The sequence below is a fragment of the Manacus vitellinus genome, unplaced genomic scaffold (genome assembly GCF_001715985.3).
Source record: "Manacus vitellinus isolate BGI_N305 unplaced genomic scaffold, ASM171598v3 scaffold_3_pilon, whole genome shotgun sequence".
Lineage (NCBI taxonomy): Eukaryota > Metazoa > Chordata > Aves > Passeriformes > Pipridae > Manacus > Manacus vitellinus.
Window position 1 is genome coordinate 37,075,638 of NW_021940535.1, and position 24,688 is coordinate 37,100,325.

Genomic DNA, 24,688 nt, shown 5'->3' on the forward strand with positions numbered 1-24,688 from the left:
TACCTTTTCTCTCATCTAATTCACAACTCGGGCTTTGATTCTGTGAGCCAACTCACTCCAAGACTGTAGAACAGAGAAAAGGGGATAATAATAGGGGCAATAATGTGCAAAAGTTTCAGAGAAGAAAGCAAGATCCAAAACCCATGGATTCACACATTTTTATGAAAATCCAAGTACTAATAAGTAGTATCCTGGCAAAAAATACTACCCATATATCCCAATCCATATATTTACCAGGAAGCTAAATCTGAAATCCCAAATGAGTGTATTTATAAAGCTGAACAAGAAGACAGCATTATGGGTTTCTCTTTTCTTCCTATATATTAGCAAAAAGCCATCAATATGTTATTTCATAACTGCAAGACATTTTCTCACACACTTATTTTGTTATATCCTGAAACACAGGAGGTCAGTACTGCACTATCATAAGAGTTTTCTGACATCAGCTGTCATAGAATTCAAAAAAAGTTTTCTTATTTTCAAACATATGGTCTGATATACTTCCCAGGAGGGAAGAAGGCAACAGTTAACCCTCTTCCTTGTTCTGTATTTCTATTTTGTGTCTAAAACCATTTTTTTTAAACAGAAGGTGCTTTAATCAGGGTGATTTTTTTCTTTTCTTCCTTTCTGAAACACTGCATCTTGAGCCTTATAGTTTTTAAGTGTTCCTTAAAACCACTGAACCATTATTGTGCTGCATCTGCATAATTCAGATGCTTTAATCCACTCTTCTTTTGATGAAGGACAGAACCCTGATCTATTTTCCTGCTTCAGTTTAGATTTTAAAATAAAACAAATGTTTAGAGCACATATTGTTTATGTAAACATGTGATTGTCACGGAATCACTTTGCCACAGCTTTTGTTTTTAGTTTCTCCTATTAACGCGTGTAAAATCATGTTTTTACATACACGCTACAATAAATGCTCATCATATTTTGAAGGAAAAAACCAACACCGGGGAATTCTTCTACATGACACTCTCAGTGAACTCCAGTGAACTCCTCCTCCCACTCCTGACAGTATTTGTATGATGGTTTTTGTTGCATTCACAATCTGTGCCCTTTGAACAGTGCTATCTCGAACTGCAATCCAAAAATCAATATATATATATATATATATATATATATTATAATATATATCAATATCAGGAACATAATTTTATTGCCTGATTTTATTGACTTTCAAAAATCCAAAACTAAATCTTTTTAAAGCACCATTTGAGCAATCTCCCCTCAAACTAAAAATAAACAGTTCCAAACATTTTACATAAACAGTAACAGAAAAATATACACCTACAACAAAAGTCCTAGGAGAGCTTGCATCCTATTTAAGTTTTAAAATTAGACTATTTTACAAGGCAGAAAAAACCTAGACATTTCACTGTTATTTAAATACCAATATATTTCAACCGAAAATGGTCTTGTCCTTAAGAATATCTGCTAAATACAAGAAATGCTTGGCTAAAACAACTAAACAGTATCAAAAACTTCACCTTCATTGTTAGATAGTGCTTACTTGATATTATTCTTCTAGTGTATTAAAAATAGAACAACTGTCATCATTTTACAGATCACAGAACTAATACACAAGGAGAAACTAAGCACACCAGTAACCAGAGCAGTGAGGAACAGATCTTAAAAGATCTTGATTTATACCCCTGTTTACTGAATTATATTTCCTTTTCAGTTGTAGGAATTTCATTTGTTTCAAAATCCTCTGGAATCTAAATAATGGTATTTTATGTATTTATTATATTTCAGCTGTATTCAGAAAATTATTTTTTTAAAAAACCATCAAGCCAACGGTCCTTGTTTTCATGAAGAATCACTGCAAAGCAGGGTGGAGATCATCTGGTCCAACCTTCTATTGAAAGCATGGCTTTAGACCAGGTTACCAGGGCCCTGTCAGGCCAAACCTTGAATTTTTCCAGCAAGAGAGATTTCACCACTTCTCTGAGCAACTTATTTCAATGGTTAATTGTCCGCGTGATGAAGATGTTTTTTCTCATACCCAGGACAGAACTTTCCTGAAGCAACTATTCCCACTGCCTCTTCTCCTACCACCATGCAACCTTGCAAAGAGAAAAACTCCACCTTGTCTGCAGCTATCTTTTGGACATGGGAAGACTGTGACTAAGTTTACCCTTAGTCTTCTCAAGGCTGAAAAAATCCAGTTCTATCAGTCCTACTTCAGACATCAAGTCCTCTTCCCCTTTTAAGATCTTTGTGACTGTACTGCGACTGGCTGGGATGTAGTTATGGTGCTTTGTTTTAGATTTCTGATCAAAACAATGCTGATAACACATTAATGTCTTAGCTGCTCTTGAATAGCATTTTCACAGCATCAAGGTCTTCAGTATTTTTCAATCTGCATCCTCAGTGAATAAACAGAGGGTGTGCAACAGTTTGAAAAGGGACACAACCAGGCAGTGATAGCAGAGTACTCATTTTAAGGCATTACCTACCCCAAACATAACATCTGAATTCATGGAAAAAATGACACTGGCTTTTCTGTACTAGTGATCTTAGTACTGTTTTTTTTACTTCTAATTAACAGAATCCAGAGGTCAACTTGTATAAAAACTATGGAATGAGACCAATAAAACGGAGTTCTTAATGGAACTGGTTTGTAGTTTTCTTTAATTTTTGAATTACAACCTTAGGGCAGAACATGTTGTTCAAAAAGCTCTCACATGAATTAGAAGGCTAAGTCTAAAAAAGCAACTTAATCATTTGAATCCCTAGGACCAATTTAAATATTCAGGTGTTCTATTCCTAATGAAAATACATTGGGCTTAGGCACTTGGAGGAACTGACTCTTTGGTTTAAAAGTCAAAATGCAAAGGAACTGCAATAAAAGAAAACCTTACGTTTCATTTCTCATAACTTTAAGGTTACCAAACATAATTTTTATTCCTGTAGAAGTTCTTCCACCACCAAAAAGGACAGCTAGTAGAATACAAGCAAGAAACACAATCTTTATTAGTTTGCCACTTTCTATTTTCCTAAATTTACATCATATAAAATGAATAGCTTAAGGCATTTGGCTCCTGCAGCTTATGGGCAGTTCCCTATAACCAGGTGTCTGAACAGCAAAGTAAAAGGTCGCGTAGGCTGAAAAGCAGGTCAGCTTAATAGACTGTTATAATCTTGCCATTAGGTCATAAACTGCAGATTTGGCTACTCTACATATAGTGTTTTACCTTTCTATCCATATGCTGGAGCTCTGGATTCATCAGTTTGTGTTACCATGACTGGAGAGATTCTGGTTGAGGTACCACCTCAGACCAGATGGAGACAGACCCTAGAAAGATGCACAGCTGGATCACTGCAAAGTTGAAGTTGCAAAGGAATCATTTTGGCTTTGGAGATAAATTTAAATAATTTCAGAGGTGGAAGCTTCCCAAAGACAGGTAAGAACACAGATAGGAAGAAGTGCTGCTGCTTCTGATTTGGTGTGGTTATCTTCAAAAGTAATATAAGACAATGAAATGATGATGGTTGAAACTAGGGAACAGAAGTCTAATAAACTTTGTTGCAAGGTGGTCTCAATTGTTTCTCACCAAGTCTCATATCAGGTGCATAAACATGAGGATAAATTACAGCTGAATATGAGAAGATTGACATTATTTGGAGTTCAGATGAGGGAGACCGAGATGGTACAGAAATCTCAAAACAGCCCTTTGCTTCTTAATGATCAGGTTCATAAGTGGCACCTTTTTGGCAACAGCCAGGAGTTATTTAGCATATGCTTACCAGGGATTTTAGGATTTTATTGGGATCTGAACAGTGATCATGTCAAAAGCAATGGGTAGTTAGTATAAAGGATGTGGGCAAGAAGGGAGCCTGCTTTCTAGGGACTACCCAACCAACTCTAAGAGAAAAGTCCGGGATGCCCAGGAAACATTGGGTTAACTTTGGCACTATAAACGGGATTGGAGGGAGAGCCTTCTGAAAGAAAGATTAGGACTGGGATTGCAATGCAACTGGGGAATCATCAGCAAAACTACTTTCACAGAGGAAAAAAAAACGGGCATTTTGAAAACACTGGAATTAGGGATCTTTCACTTGCACTGGATTTTCAGAAGGGCTGGGTTTTTTCCAGCCTTTTGGCCCCTTGCAACAGCTCAAAAGAATCAAAGCAAGAATTTGTGCTGGCTTCAGCAGCAACTGACAATTGCAACTCCCTCAAAAGAAGAGAAGTTTAAGTTATGTTAGAATATAAGGAGATCTCTAAAGGTCTCCTTGAACTCTATTAGAAAGCAGGGGAATGGTATTCAAGACGCCTTATACGACTTTAGGTCTCAGTGTAGTACACACAGTTAACAAAGGGTAAACTTCAGCATAAGAAAGATCCTGTCCTCAATTCACATCATATTAACTTCCCCTGCATGTACTGGTGAGTTCTTGGCAGTGTAATATTAACATGGCACTACTGCATAGGGATCAGTACATGTCACTCTATAGTTTGTAAAAAGTGCTTGTTTTTATTTGCACTGATTCACAAAATTCAGTAATTAGCAATAGGTTGTTCCTAGCATTAGTGCAAATTAGCAAGGTTCCACTTAATTTTCTCTAATTACTGGGCTGAAAAGGATGATCATGTACATTGAGAGATAATTAGCTAAGTGGGCATTAACTGGTTTTTTTGTGTGTGAAAATCTCCAATCATTCAACTAGACACTGACTCGGGCATTTCCTTTTGAGATAGATGTTCCCAATGAACCCCATTAGCTCCCCAAAGCTGCACAGTAACAGCTGGAAATCAGTGCAGGCAACACTCAAAGAAAAATGGGCTCAAACAGGAGCAGCTATTCCCTTCTGAATTGGACTGCCTCATACTAATTGAGAACAACTTCACTGGGCTGACAGAGCCTGTAGTTCCAACACGATAAAAATGATGTTTACAGTCCCCAGGGGGTACTGAGTAGAAGTCTGCCTTCATGCATAGGAAACATTAGCAATTGCATCAGTTGTGAAAAACAGCTGCCTGACCACCCCATCCCAGACCAAAAAGACTCGACAAGGGCTGTTAGTTCAGGAACAGTAAGAACAGTCAAATAGAAAATATGCACAAATGACCAGCACTAGACTAAGAGGTGTATGAGCAGGCAATGCTATGGTAACAGAAATCAGATTTAATTGAAAGTGAGGTAAGAAAGAACTAGGGCAATAACTTCTGTCTTTCAATAGCATACATTCCTACTGTAATTGAAATATACACAAAGCAAACGCCCTTAAGTCATAACATGCTTCATTAATTTATTTCCAAATCAGAGTCAGGACAGTAGCTATTATTTTTTCATTTCTGCTGCAAGAACATGTGCCTCAAAGAAGAAAAACCTGGTACGCAAAGGAAGATAGGACGTAAAGCAATTGTAAGTCACGTGTTTCTGATCCACTCTTTCAAATAAAATATCAAGCAGGAAATACATTTTCCCAACCTTTCCTTTTCTAGGTGAAATATCTCTCTGTTCCCTTAGAGAAATAACATCATTGCAATTGTAGCTCATTAACAAGGTAGTAGCAGCTACTCCACCATATACATAGTGAACATGAATCAGCCTGGTGAGCACAATGAACCTCGGCCATCAATTCAGTACAGAAACAGAGTTTGCAGATGAATAATTTACTGCTGTCATCTCAACTATTACAAAAAGGAAATGGTCTCTTTATTTGTAAAGCAACATTATTGATAAATGTCCAGTTTAACTCTGAGATTATATTTGTTAGCTTTTTTCCCCTCAAAGTGAGGAAATTCCAGTATAAAGCTGCATTTACTTATTTTTTTTCTCTACAGTGCTAGTATTTACCATGTAATAGCCAACTGGCAAAACAGAGACAAGGTACTTGACTTCTTCGGTGCTGCATTTCTGAGATACTTGTAATAACACCAGCATACAATTAAAAAAAAAATTAAGAAGTTCCTAGACGATATTTTGATTTCAGCCACTTAACTATGATTCCAAGTGGAGGCTTTTGCAGCCAATTTATTGACAGATACAATTGTCTGCATTGGTTCATACAGTCTCATGGAGAGAGATCGAAGGCACTGAAGTACTGCTGTTTAACTGTCTCTGCAATACAAAATACTCAGCTGAATAAATTCACTTAGCTGAGTACTCAGGCTATAGCAGCAGTTACACTGCATCTAGCTCCCAGGCAGCTACAGACGACTACATCACACAGAGCAAGTTCCTGCTGTGACTTTATACTGTCAGCTTGTTTCCTCAAAAGGATATTTTCCTTTGATTTTGGTAAAATTCAAAGTTTTAATTCCCATCATCAGTGATGCACCCAAAGTTTTGAAGCAGAGAGAAATTAATGAAAAATTAAAACCGCGTTATTTTAAAATAAAATATGAGCTTCCTTCAGCATATGTTGGAAACAAATCTGACTATTACAGAAACACTACATTCTAGCCAAAAAACTTCTCTGTTGTAACTTCATCAAAGGCAACATTTATAGACACTAAAAATAACTCATTGGATTAACATCTTTCAAGTTTTTGATCTACAGAGTCAAAAAAAATTGGTAAGAATGAGCTAATTGATCTTATTTATTTTATATTGTAGCTATTAAAAGTTGAGAAAACTAAGTTGCATTTAACAAGTTTGATTATTTGCCAGTGAAGAAGTCCCCAAAGTACATAAACTCCTACCTAGTTGTAGTAGTTTGGTCTAGGCCTTCCTTGGTGACCAGTTTGTAGCCAAGGAAGTGCCCAGATTTACCCAGTATTCCCTATGATTTTTACGTAAGCTGGGCTATAAAAGAAAGGAGGGAAGGCCTTCGCTCTCTTTTCCTTCCAGTGGCTTTGGAGGTGCAGGTTCCCTGCTGTTGAGTCTGCCGTGTTGGGGAGCGAGGCCTGGTGGGGCCTTGTCGACCTTGGGACACGGAGGTTGCCGGTGATCGTTCCAGAGCGACTCTCGGTTGTCCCAAGGAGAGTAGTGAGATATTTCTTTGCTAACTCTTTTAGTTGCTAGATTTTGGGCTACTGGTTGGGATATATATATATATATATTCTATTTTGGTTTTGTTCCTTTTCCCTTCCCCCTCCCCTTTCCCTTGTAAAATTGTATATATATTTCAATTGCATATAACTGTAACATAAGTGTAAATATATTTATATATATTGCTTTAGTTGTCTCTCTCTCGTTTCGATTTTCTTGGTTGTTTTTTCCCTCTTCGCCCTGAGGGTTGGGGGTGGGGGGGAGGAACTTCCTGTGGAAAGGTTTGGAGACTTGGCAGGGAGGCAGCTTTAAACCATATCACTAGTAAAAACACTATTTTCTTACAAGTAGACAGAAGTCATGAATTAGAAACACTTAAATGCTCCAGGAGTTGATGCTTGTGTTAAAGCACTAAACAACATAATGAAAAAAATAGAAATGTCTGTTAAGACCATTTAAAAACATCCACTCCTTAACTCACCAGCAGCAGAATGGGACTTCCCTCAGAAAGAGGAAGTGTCCAGATTGCACATCCTGTGCTTCTATTTAAAATAAATACCTTCAATATCTGTGGTCACCAGGAAGTTCCTTTCCATCCTTTCTGAACAGAAGGAAGCAGCAGAGATAAAAAATTAACCAAAAGCGTTTTTGGTGAGCCCTGTCACCATGTTTCTCAGAACAAGAAGGTTCTACCTGGTGCTATAAAATAAGATGATCAGCATAATGTTCCATGCCTTACTGGTTCAGGATGGTAGATGTGCTTTTCACTAGATTTCTGACGTGCCCTATCTCTTTTTAGTCTTTTCTTCTTACATTTGACTCCAGTCCCCTGAAAAGCCAAATATGGTCTGTTTACCATGTCAGTCAGTACTCCAACACTGCCTGTTATGTAACAAGGCATCAGATTCTACCCTACTTTAGAAGTCTTTATCTGAGATAGTCATGACACTTTATATACTGTTAATGGGCAGAAACAGCCATTTTTAGGTGCACTGCTCATACAACCTATTTTAGCTATTCTGATCCATCAAGATTGTATTACATCCCAGGTGACAGAAGAATACTACCCTATGGCTTTGGTATCTTCAAAAACAGAGGGTATTCTAAAAGTTTTCACTTACTAACGATCAAAATATGTTTTGATCTACCATCAAAATGTGTTTTTATAACTATAAGCACAGGGGTGATGGCTCTCTGGAGTCTTGTTCTCCACATCCCCACTCAGTGGCTGCTGACCCACTAAGCTGACAGCTTTCCAGGGCAGCAGCTCCATTTTTCATTGGTATTATTCATTTCAAATATTCCAATTCCTCCACGCTCAATACACATCACAAGTATTTGTCAGGTTAGATGGTAAAGTAGAACTAACATGAAGTAAAAGCAAAGACCAAAAGCAAGAGCTGAGCCTAAGGATGCAAAATAAAATGAGAGATTGGAAATAGATGGAACTAAACTGAAGGAGTTAAAATTTAAAAGGATGGAAAAGGAAGAATAGCTTCTGTTGCAGAAGCTGGTGGAGACAGCAGAAGCAGTATCAAAAGACTCCAGCATTCATTTTAGTCCATAAGGAGTGACCATGGACTCAGGCTAGTGGCAAAGGCCAGCATGTTCACAAGGCATAATTCTAACAAAGTAAGGGTATACAGGCCAGTGATGTACTAGAAAGTCACGACTCAAGTCAAATACACCATTATTTGATTTTTTTGATTCTTCTTTTGTACACAGATCAAAGCCTTCTCTTTCCATCAAAACAAGCGATGTATCCCACTTCTCATTTATCTCAAATAGTGCTGCACTGTGTGCCCAGCCTGGCTCTGTGATGGGTGCTTGCATTCCAGCCTTATCACCTGAGCACTGGACCATCCTGTCCTCAACACACTTCTCTCTCTTGCTCCCTTCTTAACAGGACTGAACAACTTGGACCACTCTTCTGATCATGTTTCCACATTTAAGTTTATATCAACAATTCATTTACTGACCATTACATTAAACTATTAAAAAGTTATGCTGCAAAAATGAGCACAGCTCAATATATAAGCTTCATTCACATTTGCACTTCCTAAAGTTTAAAGCAATTTATCTACATTTCCTGAAAAATTTTTAAAACAAGAAATTTATGCTTGATTTTACCCAGTAAAATTATTTGCATTAAAGTGAAATTCAACTATTTTAAATTTAAAAGATATTAAAAAATAACATGTTAAATGTAGATATATTTATAGAGAAATTAGTACCTTTTAAATAAAACTGAACTGTAAGTTTATATAAATACGAAGCATTTAAAATTTGGTAATTGCTAGCAATAAGCAAAAAGTCTTTTTTGCCTTTTTTTTTAATTAAAACAGCTTATGTATTTTGTCTTTCAAAATTTACAGTCTAATAACCTACTGGAAAAAAATAAAACTGTGCACCAGACAGATTCTAATGTCAAATTTTTGCTCCCAAAAAAAATGTTTCCACCAAATACCTTCAAAGCTCTAACATTTTGTGCAATTAAAACATTTAGTATTTTCTTCCACTTGCTTTATTTTGGGCAAGGTTAAACATTATACTAATCCTACTTTTTTTCCTTTCTCTTTTTTTCCTGATCCTTTCACTTGAAAGCCCATCAACATAATCTCCTGCTAGCATAGCACTACCTGACAAACTATCACCCTGAATAGACCTCAATCCATCCTGCAAGGCAGCAGTTACAAGAAATCATTGAACTCTGAATGGTCGCTGCACCATCTGAAAATAAATCAGGAGGACAATATATTTCTTGGATCTAAAACAGCCCCATCAATAAGTCACCTAAGCATCAGGAAAATGACCAACTAAAATGCTGACGAACGCTCATGGCCTTTTATTGGGGTCAAGGGGTAGGATTGCCCAGGATCCCTCCTGCCTTTCTTCTTCATCCAAATACTCTGAAAGGCCTAATGCCATGCAATTTCAGATTCATGTGTTGTTTTGGCCTTGCACCACCAGGCAAGCCAAGGCCGGTTTCTCCTTTCTCCTCACAGGCACACTCAGCATATTACAAGTGCTCTTTGTGCACCAAGAGCAGACAGCTCGGGCTACAGACAGGTCAGAAACTATCAAGAACTGGAAAACAAACTCAAAGAGAGACAGGCAGAGAGAAACATCCTCAAAGCTTTAAAGTGCAAAAAGTACCTCTTGCTGGAGCAGACAAAGCTTTTCTGCAGCTATTCAAAACCCAGAAGCCAGCATACTACATTTTGTTGGGAAACACAGGGAATGACAGAGATTTTGTTTATTCATTTTTTAATTTCTCTGCTAAGGCTAAAGCTCTTTTTGCCATTTCATTTGTTTAAAGCTTCTGCTTTGTAAGACTTTCAATTAAGAGAATGTGACACTCTCACTGTGCTTGGATTTCTCCTATTAAACAGCTTTGCTGGTCATTTTGTTAAGGCCATCTCCAGAACAAATGCTGACCGAAAACAGAATTAATAATGGATTTAAAGGGTACTACTCAGTTGTCAATGCACACAATGGGAACAGCTGTTTTATACAAAGTAAAAATATGCATCTGGATAGACTTTTTGTTACATTCGGAAAAAAAAGCCAAAGAGGTAAAGAAATCCAGGCACTTTCAACTGTTATACAGACATCTTTAACAATTTTAAATTCTTTAGCAGATGCAAGTAACTGATAAACAAAATGCATACTTATAAAAGCTCTTTGAAAGCAGACTTACATCACAGGTAATCACATGGGAGAAACCTGTAGGTAAATCAATATTTTCCTTTTCTTTTCCTCAACAGATATCTAAAGACTGCATGCATTCTATGAAAAAAATAACTGCGTCAAATAAAAATAAATATAATCTTGTTCACAAAAATTCTGTTCTCTAATTCTACACTCCTTTCACGTTACAAACATGTAACAAGTTTATCGGAAAAAATATTCAACTACCGGACAAACTAAAAATGGATCTGAGGTAATTTCCAGAGGTATGTTAGAGAAGGATTTGATCTCTCAATCTATTGGTAAACTTAAATATATGTTAAAACTTTCAGTTTGCTTTCTTCTTTGAAAGGGTACTATTGATATCTGACAATCAATACAACACTGAGAGCAATCATCCCTCTCAAGAATTCCTTGAACAACAAAAACTGACGCAGAATCATAGAATCACTAAGGTTGGAAAAGACCTCCAAGATCACAGATCACTTTTGACCAAACACGTCTACCAAACCACAGCACTAAGGGCCACATCCAGTTGTTTTTTGAACACTTCCAGGGATGGTGATTCCACCATTTCCCTAGGCAGCCCATTCCAATGCTTAACCACCCTTTCAGTGACATATTCTTTGTGACATATTGAGTTTGTAGCATCAGTAGGAAAAAAACCCCTAATGTCTAAAGAGTAAAAGTGGCTCAACATTGTAGAATAAAATGGAAAAAAAGGGATAAGATCCAAATTAAAAATATTTTCAGAGAACCAACAGAATTAGGAGAAATACAGTCATTTATCTTACTCTTTCAAAATGTAAGGTCATGAGAATAAGGAAAAGAAAAAAAATGACAAGAAAAATTAACATTGCCTCTAGAAATTCTCTGTTCAGAACCTCGAAAATTTGTTAAAAAATTACCACAGATGAACAAAAATTGGTTTCATTATAACAAGATGGATGACTAGCTTCATTCCTTAGTAAGAAACAGGTCAGTACTTCTGAAAAGAAACGAGCTTAAAATGAGGAACTAAATGACAACCATTAATTGTCACAATGTGAAATGCCAAATGGATTAATCCAATGTTTTGATGTACAAAGAATTCATTGTTATAATCTCACATTGGAAAAAAAAATGTTGAACTGTTACTTTGGATGAAAGGACATTAACAAAAATACTCATATGCCGCTTTCAAGTTATTAAATATGCCAGCCACTACAATTTGGTGGGGGAAGAAAGAGATCATTTATCCCCACCATTACACAAATGGAAGTCTAAGGCAAAGAATAAGAACTTCCTGGAGGAAGATACTAGCAACATCAAGAAAATAAAACAAATTCTCCTAATTCAGTGTGTTGACTAAAACCATATTCCTGAAAATTTCATTTTTGATATCCCAAGGTGAATAAGTAAAGGCATGCTCCTTAGCTATCCTTCCTCTCTATGATGGCATTGCCAATACTCCACACTGGATCAGACCAGTCACCTATCGAGTCAAGTTTCCTCTTGCTGATCAGAGTAAGTACAAAGTGGCTTGTGAAAAAAAGGCAGTGTCAGCAATAGGAAGCAGGAGTACATGGACCCCTTTTGATCGAATGTGGCAGTCTGAAAGATGTAGATCTGAAGCCCAGAAAGGAAAGAAAGAGTGATGTGATCTCATTTTCTGGCTTTGACAGACTTTCCCAGTACAAATACTCTGCTAAATAGGAGAGGGCAAGGCAATGAACTCAGTACTGACAATCTCGAAACCCCACACTGCTGGGTGTGTACTATACAACCATCCCCAAAGCAAGACCAGCTCAGTGTCTACTCCAGTGGAGGGAGCACTTCTGAAAGGACATCAGAGACATGTCTGCACTGGTTTTGCTCCTTTCAACCTAACCAGTCACTGCACATAGCCAAGAGGACACTGACCCCACAAACTCCCCACATGCCATCATGTTTCACAGATGCTGTTTCATGCTTCACAAATGCCATTCTGATGGGTTGGTATGCAGCCCTCACACCATATTAAAAACTATGAACTGGAAAAAAATACATATCCATTATAGGGGGAGAAGCTGTACACAGTATGGACATAAGTCAGTGCACACTATTTGTCTTTGGGATCAGGAACTTGTTCCTGGCCCTCTTGTACTCAAACAGTACAGATATGTCCTCAGCATGTGAGTGCAGTTTCTGGATGCCTCACGTATTATGACAATTGTTCTGTTTTCAGTCTTTATTTTAAATTCTCTAAAACTGAATGCATTTTTCCTGCATGTAGGTCTAAATGCTGTGCAGTAATGCAACAAAAACCTACCTAACAAGAATCGCAGCATCCAATTACCTACAATACAGAGCAAACATATAAAAAAATTCTAGTTCCAAAAATAAAAATCAGAAAGAAGCTCAAGAGAATCTGAAGAGAAACTTGACATGAAAAAGAGCATGCATGTTCTCCATTCCTTCCTCAACCAGAAAAAAGGACATTTTTTTAAATATTATAATATTTAGTGAATATTTTACATCATAGAAATTCTGATAATATCTCGATTTTTAAGTTATTATTTTTATTAATTGTTCATCTAAAAAGTTATAGATATTTCAATAATAGTGCTTGTGCAGTTAAGAATTCCACAACTCAACTTACAAATAACAGCTATGAATTCTGTGGCTCTCTTTTTGTCTCCTTGCTGTGACTTCTGACTGAACAAGTTAAAGTAGTCTGAATCACTTTTCATTTTATTGATTCTAAGATTTTTCTGTTAAGGATGTCCTACTTGCTGCATATTGATTCAATGTCTTAAGAAAGTCTATAAAAATGGGTTTGCTCTGTAAGTATTCTGTTTGATAATCACAACCACTCTGCCCTTATCCTACCACAAAAATTATCTATACTTCATGCAAATGTATTATCCCTTCACTTTTTACAGTTAAACATTATGTGCATTTGAAATAGACATGTGAAAGAAAACATACTATTTTTTTTCCTCATCAACATATCCTAGAAAAAATTAATATTATTATATTAATTTATTTTGCATCTTACTTCTCAGTCTTGGCACTGGAAGAGGTGATTTTCATAGTCTTCCTATTTTTTTACCCAGCAGGAACTGCTTGAGCTGCTTGCTTCTAAAACTTGGCAGATATTATTGTGCGTCCTTAAATGTAGTTCTGTTCTGGTTTTCCCCTATCAAATTACATCAGGTTTTCATATTTCTATGCATATTAACAACAGGACAAGCACTAATGTCAAGAAAAAAATTGCTGGCACTTTTGTGTCATCAAACCAACAGTGAAAAGCTGAAGTTAGATAGGTTATTATTTTCCATAGATGCTCATCTGAAAGTATGTCTTAAGTTTCTTCTGAATGTTTCTTTCAAATGTGCTCCTTTCATCATCATCATTGCAGATTATTTTTCATATAAATGAAGAAACAGTACAAAGAGAATAGTCTGAAGCAGTTGTTTTGCTCAGGCACTGAAACCTGTAATTTTTTCCTTAGGCATAAATGCAGATATGCATAATAACATAGGTTCAGAAAAAAAGAAAAAGAAAGTACTGCTTTTATGTACACAGTTTAACTTACTGATTATCAAGGTATGAAGTGATGCAAAAATAAAACAGGGGAAAACACGGTCGACATCATAAGAAAAATGGTCCTTTTTATAAACAAAAAAAAAAAACTACTATCCCAAACCCTTTATAAAAGGTATTTCCTACACTGACCCATACATTACCATTAGAAGTTAGTTTAAAATTCTGTTTAATTAATCAGATCAATGATATTAGATTGAAAAAAAAATAAAATAAAAAAAATTAGGATATGCAGCCAGTACCAGGAATCAGATTTAACACTTAGTCATAAAAACTTAAAGCTAAAGCAAAGTGCTCTTCTATTTCAAAAAGTAGCCCATAATCATAATTATATCTTATATCCCAGTAGAAGATTTGTATTTCCACTGGTGAAATCAAAGAATTTTAGAGTGCCAGAAATGTGTCAGTAACACAAAAATGTATTCCACAGAGAAACTCTCTCTCTGCTGCACAATCTGTTTACCTACTATTACAGTACTACACACTGTTTGCTGTCTTTGCTTCATGTTCTGGTGTCTCCTGACCACAGGGTTACAACATGTTTATCTCCACATGCTGGTTCAGCATCTATGACAGCAAAGAGTAGCAGATAGGAAAGGAGAAAAAGCACTATGTCACATCCTGAACCTCCTGAACCTTACAGTCTAAGTAAATGCAGATTGAAAAAAAAAAAAAAAAAAACCAACAAAACCACACAACCAGAAACAGTGTAGATATATGGCACCACAGTAACAGGAGCCAGTCCAGTGCAAATAGGATGTAGAAAGAATCCCTCACATACTCAGCAAGATAAAAATCAGAAGAGGTGACAATCTTTTCCCCAGAAGACTGAAATTCATTCTGCCTCATGCAGTCCTCCAGTCCTCCCAAGCTTTGTATTATTCACATCAAGAATGATTTTTATGCCTTTGACTCATGCAGATAAAGCACATTTAAATAGTCTTCAGAGGGGAAGAAGGAACAAACAAGGAGTTGAAAAAAAAAATCACATTTAGTAGGTGAGCATGATTTACAAAATGCTACTGTGAAGGGGCTTGCAGGGAAGCAGGGCAGAGCTTTCTGCAGGCGGTCTGGGTTTATTTTAATGCACAAACCTAATCAACTATTCCAGGACTTGTCACTCAAAAGTAATAGCAAGAAGATGCCTCAGAAGCCTGCATTCTTCTTGTTCTCTCACCCCTCTCTTCAGACACGTACAGTGGATTGGGTTCAGACCCTCAGAACTGGAGAGAGGAGTATATAAATAATCAGTGCCTCGTGGCTACCTGGAAAAGTCCCATCTTTAAATTGCGGTCCAGAGTCTTCTTACAAAATCTTACAAAATCACCCATAAAGCTATAACAAGGTCTCTCTGCTTGCTATCTCATATTTCTTTCTCCTTCTCTCAGCTGAAAGAGGGTATTTTTTATCTCTGTCTCTAGATCCAAGGACTGTTTTCTCCATGACTTCTCCAACGAGCTCACTCAGGGTACCCCATGAAATCCATCAAATGTTTGCTTTAGTAATCCATCCGGTATCCTGTTCCCCTAGAGCATTCACTGTGGCAGTTAATTCCAAAGACTTCACAAAAGAAGTGCATATAAAACAAAAAGGTTTCTTTACCAAATCAAGAAAAACAGCTAATAAGAAGAATCTGACTGGAAGTTTGCTAACACATATTTTTGGAACAGAGAAGCAAAGAAAAGAAGGAAAGAAGATGAGAGAAATGGTCAAGAGGAACCTGAGAAAGGACAGGACAGAGACCAGGCACTGAATCTGAAAACAGATGAAGTTGCAAGGGAACTCTGGAGATCGTCCCATGCATCGGCCTACTCAAAACACAGTCAACCACAGCAGATTGCTCAGGACTGTGCCCAGTCCTCTTCTGAAAATCTCCAAGAATGGTCACTCCACAATCTCTCTGGGCAACCTCTGCCACTATTCAGTCATCTTCACACTGGAAATCTTTTTCCCTAGGTATAAACGTGATGTTCTGTATTTCAGTTTACACTCATCATCTCTTGCACTTTCACAGGGAAGTGCTAAGCAGAATCAGTCTGTTCTTCAACCTGAACAAAGAGGAGTATGGCCATCCTAGATGCAAACATCTGATCATAAGGATTTTTTTCCCTTTACTGAGGTTTACTCTCTTCCAAATGCTCAATACCATGATTATCCTTGCAAAAGTTGGCAGATAAAGATACAAACACAAGCATTTCCTGAGAAAGTAAGGACTCTTAAAATATAAGATTATTAGGATACTATCCTGATTCAGTTGGGTATGTCTCCTAAGAAATTATGGTACTTCTTAAAAATCAACATTTTATTAACTCTGTCTAACAAGAAAAAATGCAAGGATGTTTCTTCCTTCAGAAAAACATCCCATATACATTTTCAGTTAGCCAAGTTTCTGTAAGGAAAGTACAAGAAAATTATTTTCTCCCATATGAAAAGAAGCACTAATAGTTTCCAAGGACAGCAGCCTCAGGGTGTGTCACCAGAGACTAGGACAAGAAGGTAGAAGGACAATACTCATCATTTTGTATTAAGTTCCCAAGACTTAACAGAAAGTACATTTCCTCAAAAAGTGCTGGAGTACAAGAACACACCTTAAACATCAACCCTCCCTTTGATCTGACACTTCAATATTCTTCCTGCCAAGAACTGCTGCAGAACGTCTCTGTTTCTTTCTGCAAGTTCAACTGGAGTTGTTGCTTTTGATGTACACAGCATTGCCACAGATGAAAACTAAAGGCCATGGAGCAATTTACACTGTTTTAAAGTTAGAGAGATCAGTAGCTAAGGTACATGAAGGAAATTCCCAAGTAAACATAGCTGAGATGAGCATATCACTAACTTCTGTATTTGAGTTCATCTAGGAGAGGCAAGTGCATATAGAAAGTATCCATTCTATGCTAATGGAGTAAGAGAATGAACTAATACCCCACAGAGACAGGGACCTTTCATCAGAGAGGTATAAAGAAAAATCTTGTTTGAGACACTGGATCTCTGTCTATTTAGATGATGGAAGACCTTAAAACTCATCTTTCTTCTGTCAGGAGACACACTGGTATGAGGAGTTCTCCATAATGGAAATCAAACTTAGATCCTCTCCCAAAATGCATTTGTATCTCCTTCCAACTAAAGAGTTGAATGAAAGAACATGGAAGCAAAAAGCTAAAGTGGGGAAAAGCTCTGAAATAATATAATACAGAAGAAGGTCACTCTCTGGAAAGCTTTTAAATATTGTCCTTTGACTTCTTAACAACATAATTTTTCAAGTGTTTTATAAAGCTATGCACTTTCTATTGACTCATCAAGAAAACAATATTTTGGTTTTGTTTGTTTTGCTCTTGTCATGTTATGTCAATATGACACCCTGGTCAATATGAAACCCTGATGCTGACCTTAATGGATTCCTGACAGAGGACCCAGCACTGCAACTTAAAATGCTGTCAATTGCTGTTTAAATGAAAATAAAAACAACACATATACTCATAAAATATTTAATGGTGTTTCCTTTGCCAATTCCTACTGCTTTGTTGAGCAAAACAAACAATAGTTCTAAAGCTACAGATTTTGAAAAAACACTTGGGAGTCCTGCAGTTAAACACAGGGTTGTGCCTCTTCAGAACTAAAAGCATTAAAGATGTTTACTTAGAAACTAGGAAGCAGCTATTACTGTAGAAAAGCATTTATCCTTATTCAGAAGTTAACATAATTTTTTATATTACCTAACACAGAATTTGCTCAATCCCAAATTGTCAACTGCATTGGCAGGAGGCTCAAGCAGCTCTGATGAAGACTGAAAGGTAGTAATAATGTGACTCTATCCAGCCAAGTTTGGTTTCATGTGAAAGGTTTTTCTTGAACCATGCACACACTCTTTTCTATTGCACAGCACTGAAACCTGAACAACACCAAATTATATCCCATGTATTTGTTTCAGCTGGGAGGCTTCCAACTTTCCCTGAAAAGATAGGACAATGGACCAGATCGTCAATAGGACTGATTCGGGACTGCAATTTCTCTGTCCTTACACTCTTCAAAGTATTACAGAAACTATTCAGAATTTACAGTTCTATTTTATGACAAGATTTAAATTGGATTAGGAAAAGTTTCTGGAATCTTTATTTCAGTCTTGAAATAATTTACAGGTTAGGCTACTTAACACAGTCTAGATGTGAATCAACCACAAGGAAGCAAATGATGATGAAAAACATCATGGCCTTTCTTCCAAGTAGGCAATTTTTACCCTTATAATTTAGAATTATATTTGGATCTGCAAATCTTTTGCTGACTACTAATACTGAAAAAGACACATTGTACAAATTAAGGGTTTCTGTCCATTTCCAAGTTTTGAGTAGATCCTTATCTCAAATTTTATGCCAGTGCATTGTGAACAGTTGCAGCAAGTTTATTCATAAGCTAACTCCAAGTTTCTTGTTCGTACTGCTTAGCCAGTCCTAGAATACAAGTTTTCAGTTTACGAATAGAGAACAATACCAGAACAAGTTTCCTTATGCTTCCAAAGTGCCATGGAAGCATGTTTTAGATAGGTTAGGGAAAGCCATTTCTCCTATATCCTCTGGAAAGAAGAGTAAAATTTTATTATTATTATTATTATATTATTTTTCCCCTAAACCCTAACATTTTCTGTGAAACCACTAAAAAATAGTGGGACAGTTTAGAAGTTCTTAACCTCGTGGCAGAATGATAACTCTGGTACACAGAACAACTGAACTACAAGAAAATGAAGCAAACTCCACTCTAAAATCAACCGAAGTCAAGAGATGTACAGTCCCTGAACTGTCCTCTTTCTAGGTGGCAGAATTTCAGCATGAAAGATTTTCTCTAAGTTTTATATTCAATAACTGGAATGGCAAAAGGTAAAGAATTTTTTTTAATGTATATCATGCTGATTACCATTTCTCTTTAACACTCCTTTGATTTTACCCATTAACCTCCAAAGAGGTTCCCAAACAAGAAAGCTCTTGTTGTCTACTGTCTGTTTTCTGCTACAGGTTTTTATGGCATTGACAATGATAGCTATCAATGTATAATAAGAGACTGCAACTAAAACACAATAGATAAAAAACACCATAACTTTCATAAAATAAAATGCAATCAAATGTTATCAGTTGCCTTACACAGCCAGGCCAACTTCCAGCACTGCATAAAATGAAACAATATAAAAGTGATATTGGAGAGTGGAGGAGATGAGGGATTTTCAGATATTAATGAATTAATATCAACCAGAACTTCATATTATGGTAGTTAGCAAACATTGTATTTGGGTCACCTAAGTCTTCGTTGCTATTTTCTTCTCTTTTTTCCCCCTTTTCTTTTTACATTTTAATTTAAATATATTTCTTAGTAACTTACATAACTTTTGATTGATGATGTATTTATCACAACTGGATTACAGATTGCCTCCCATATCACAGAATCACATAGAATCACAGAATACTCATAGATATGAGAGATATAACACATCCATAAAATAATCAGTCAGTCAGTTCAGTGTTGACAAATATTAAAGGCTTCTAAATGTTTGCTAATGACAAATTCATTGTTTGTTAATCACACAGCTATTTTATGATTAAGTTTAATGCAGCCTAACAACAATGGTTTGTCTAAGGCAAATGAACCCTTTTTGGGTTGAGCTATAACATGTCAAACATTAAAAGTTATTTAGATACTGAAAATGAAGGATTTCAGTGATATCAATAGACATAGTAGCACAGTAACTAGTATAAGTGAGATCAGAAATAAAATCTTGAGTTTTGCAGTGTTATACCAATGTACAAATTTTTTCTAAAATTACTCTGGAGTGCTGCTATGTACGCACAAAGAAATACTAATACTACTTTGAAAAACTACAGAGAAGTGGACTGACAGTCTAATATTAACAAGACAAAAGAAATATTTGATTTACCTGACTTTGCAATTCACTTTGTTGCTTCAGGCGAAGATTTTCTGGTGTATCAGCCACTGTAGTGAAGGACTGCTTTGGGTAATGTCTAGAAGAAGAAGAAGAAGCACAAAGCCAAATGGTAAATATTTGCCCATGCTAGAAAGTCAAATGCATCCCAGCACTTTGTCCCACAGAATGCTGCAGAATTCTTTCATTGTTTGCTATGAAGTAGAAGTATTTACTCTAGAAATATTGTGTCAGACATGCTTTGCAGAAACAACAAGAACGAGTTCCTGTAATGAGTCTGTCCCACCCATTCATCCCACCCACTGACTTCAAAGACCAATCATACAAAATTTGTTTTCAATAGAGTGAACAAAACTGTGTTTAACTGCATTGTCTTCGTATAGTGCTGAACAAAGACTAAACTAAAAGCCATTAAAATTGAATTGTTTTACAGAAACCAAAGTGACATAAGAGAGTACAGCCATAGTACCACAGTGTCTTAAAACCATTAGTGCAGAAACCAGAAGGATCAAGACAGGCACTTCCCAGAAAGAGAAAAGTCAATTGCTTTAATGGTAAATAGGTCAATACAGTACTGTAATATCCAGTACCAAAGGCTGTGGTGTCTCAGAACTGCAATCTTTCAGGTATCTCTATTTCCATTTGAAATTTTACACCTTTACAATATATTCCAATTATTTACTTTGGTATTTTATGGTAATGTGCTCTAGGGGACCCTTGCTTGAGCAGGGAGGTTGGACTAGATGACGTTGAGTGATCTTCCAATCTCAGTCATTCTGTGATTCTGTGAACTGTAGCAATCAAACCTTACTCATTTACGGAACCACTATTTATTAATTTTCATGGATTTATCCTACAACTTTACTGTCAAACAAGAAGTTCAATTAAAGACCACAAAAAGAAGGAAATAACAAAACAAAACAGATATATTTGTATGATACAGAAAGACCATAAGAAAACTGATTCTGACTAATTACTTTCCATCATTTTCTGTGTGAAACCAAAATGTTCACCTTACAACCATGTGAGGCACTCATGTCTTCAGTTACCATTCACAGCTTCCCATGTCTGCCAGCTACCACATTTGTGCCTTCAACATTTCAGAGTATAAGACATCGGGCATAGCATTTCAGACACAGTAACATTTGCAGCACAATTGCTACAGAAGGGGTAAGCAGTAAGTGTCTGAAGATTGAGGATATGAAGCATTAAACATTTCCATGTTCAAACTCTAATGTGTTCTTTCAGTAATTAGTTCAGTTGCTACAGCTTCATCATAAAATTTCTGCTCTGTGCAAAGATGATACATATTTTCATTCAGAATTGTATTTTGTTAGAAAGTTTTCTGCTTATAAGTTCAATTTCCATGAAGTGCATGGTTTCAGTAAAAAACTGTTTATCAGAAAAAAATAAAGCATTCATGAAAAATTAAGGAGGATTTCAGTTTTTAGCCAAAAGATGAATGTTTCCTTCTCAGAAATGCAAAAGCAATACTTGATGAAAAATGTTGTCTGGACTTCATGCAGTAGACTGCTCTAGGTCTGATCGCCCCCATCAGATGACAATTTGCATTGCCAGACTTCCACATGATAGCACAAAAGAGTAGACTCATGCACCAAGAGGCTGTGGAACATCCCCTCATTTATGGTGTCATTGCACAGGGAAAAGAGAGGAGAAATACAGGACAACCTAGGGATTTCAGGCTCCCAAGGAAAAATAACTGCACAGAAAGAGCAAAAAAAAACCACTTTTATGGAAGAAAGATTTCCTCACAGAAGTGTAAGAATCATTCCAGGTTGGATACTAACAGATGGACAAATACCGCCACCCTTGAGTTTATGGTGAGATACCTTCCCATCTATTATGTCAGCCACTTGTCTCAGAGAGCTCATGTCACTGAAAACTAGAAAACAAAATTTCTAGGCATGACACCCTCCAGCCTATTCTTTTGGAGTTACAGCCAAGTCTACCTTGGGGCAAGGAAATATTTCCAGAAGAGTTTCTCGGTTTTTTCTTTATTTCTTTATTTCACTATCTTCTAACTATCTCACCCTTCCTTCTTCTGCATAGAGGCAAAAAACAAATGCCAGACTGGCCACAAGGATGGTCATAAGCCCTTTTTGGAAAGTAGCAATGGACAGATGGGGAAGGCAACAAGCCACCTCACAGCTAGGCATTGCTGCTATCCAAGGAAGATTGTAGCAATGGTGCATAATTCACACCTTAAAGCATTGCAGACTTCCACATAGTAGGCATGAGATATCCACAGATAACTCCTGTAGATGACAGAATCCATATCCCTAAAAACTGCATTTGTCACACGTGCAGTTAAAAATTACATTATGCACATGTTGAATGCTGAAAGCATTTCTGTAAACATTCATAGCACTGCTTTACACCATGATTACACATCATGACCCTGGTACCAAAATCACAGCAATCACCTGTGTTCATGCTTTTTAACACTGAGAACACAGAGTGTGAGCCAGTTCAGATTGGTTTTTTGGCCTGGTCCCCTTGTGAAATGAGTGGACATGGCTGAGGCAAGTGTCTCAGCCACAGACCCCAGGGACACTGTTAGCAACAGCAGCAGAGAACTACAAACCCAGGCTCCTAAATTAAACCTCTCTATTCTGAAGCACAGGGACATGCACTTTGTCGCTATCACAGACCACCTCTCCCTTCTGATCGTTTGCAAAAGAAATGCTTTCTTGCACAATTAGTATTCAGAAGCCCACAGGTATTTCAACAGTCCAAGCAAACCACTTCAGAACCAATGTATCTGAGTTCGTTATTTATTTTAGAAGCATTAGCTCCATACTTCAAGTAAAAAACGTATACTTAGTCTTGAATAAGCACTGCTTTAGTATGCTTGAAAATACTATGTAAACTGATTTTATCAATTAAAAGTATTTATACTTGACAATGGAAGTAAACAATACACATGACAAGTGAACAAAACTGTTGAAATTTAAATCAGCCTTTAAACTGATCATATAAACCAGTTACCAAAATGTATTACAGTGATTAAAATAAGACTCATTAAACAAAATTAAATTAGCAGTGCATTCTACTATGGGTTGTCATTTTAACTGCAGTTGATTTATGAAACCACTCACATGGTACATCAAACCAGAAAGACATGGGTTTAGATACATCCCTTTTAATTTATGGAAATTCTTACCTCAAATGCATTAAAAAGACTAGTGTTAAATTTAAATCCTATCTTCAGCTTTCCACATTTGTTTTAAGCTTACTGATAGGATGTCTTCCGGATAATTATCAGTATTTAAGATACTAAATTATGTAAAAACTAAGATAATTGTACCATTGGATACTTTTGACTGAAATAGAAGGCTGAAACACAAGTATTAAAATTCACAAATCTGTTTTTTTAACTAACATTTTAGGGCTATACCATGTTTTGTCAACATGTTCTGAATAAGGATGAGTAACTGGATGGCAACAGCCTTTAATTCAAAAGGCTGACAGTGGTCCCTGGTAATCCGTTGCTCAGTTTCCCTTTTGTCCAAGAGGATGTCTGAGAAAGAGCCAGGAATTGGTTAAAGAGATTGATCTCATGTCAGCTATTTAATAGCAATGTCCAAAGGATTTTTTTGTTTGTTTTAAGTCTTTGTTAGTTGTCTAAGTCTACTTAGCAATATGTCTTACCACACTAATGCTATTAGGATTAATCCTGTATAAAGATCTATACAAAAAGGTCCAGAACAAATCAGGATACACAGTATGGTGTCTCTGCTGTGGGTTACTGTATTACTTGCTTCAGCTGCACAGCTTGATTAATAAATCAAACCACAACTCAGTCTCCAGCTCCTTATGAGCAAACTCCTTCACTTTTGATATTTGGAAAGAGTATTAGTAAAATCTCCAAGAATTCAAGAAAGTACCTGAAAGCTTCCTAGCTTTTCCAAGGACTAAACATAGAAATTTTCCCAAATACTTGTTTAGCTGTACAGTTTTCATCAGCTTTTCCATGCTCTCAAACCAACAAAAGGGGAAAAAAACCAAAATCAAACAAACAAAAAAACACCTCATGTCCTGAGAGAATGGAATGAAGATTCAGCTTTCTTTCTTTTGGAAAAGGTCATATTCAAAGATTGAGATAAATTCAAGCATCTACTGAAATTAACTTGCTCATACCTCATGCAGACTTAACTAACATTTACAAGATGACTAAGAGATTTGTGTGTGTGTGTGTGTGTGTGTGTGTGTGTATTTTCTGACTGTAACATTACCTGTTACTGTCCACAGCTAGAGAATTATACCTTTTGTCAGATTTACTGGATTTCTATTGGGCTATCACTCCTCTAGAATAGCTATTCAGTATTTGCCTGCAACATTAAATTTGTGATACCTTTTAACCAGAGAATGGACACAAAATACACAAATCAAAATTATTCTCCCAAGCAGAGGGTCAGCTCCATCACATATTTTCATAATAACAATCACCATCATTGGTCATCACCTTAGGCTATATTTGTCCTCTCCTAAATATTGTCTATAACTGTTTGTCTAATTAAAGCAAACTGTAAAAGAT

General features: G+C 36.5%; 1 protein-coding gene across 1 annotated transcript in view; it reads right to left on the reverse strand.

Moving 5' to 3' along the window:
- NEBL (nebulette) overlaps positions 1-24,688 on the reverse strand; it is a 249,860-nt gene that overhangs the window by 157,972 nt on the left and 67,200 nt on the right. Inside the window, exon 3 of the mRNA XM_018075678.2 lies at positions 20,125-20,209. Within this exon, the coding sequence (XP_017931167.1) occupies positions 20,125-20,209 (85 nt within the window). The remainder of the gene's footprint in view (positions 1-20,124; positions 20,210-24,688) is intronic.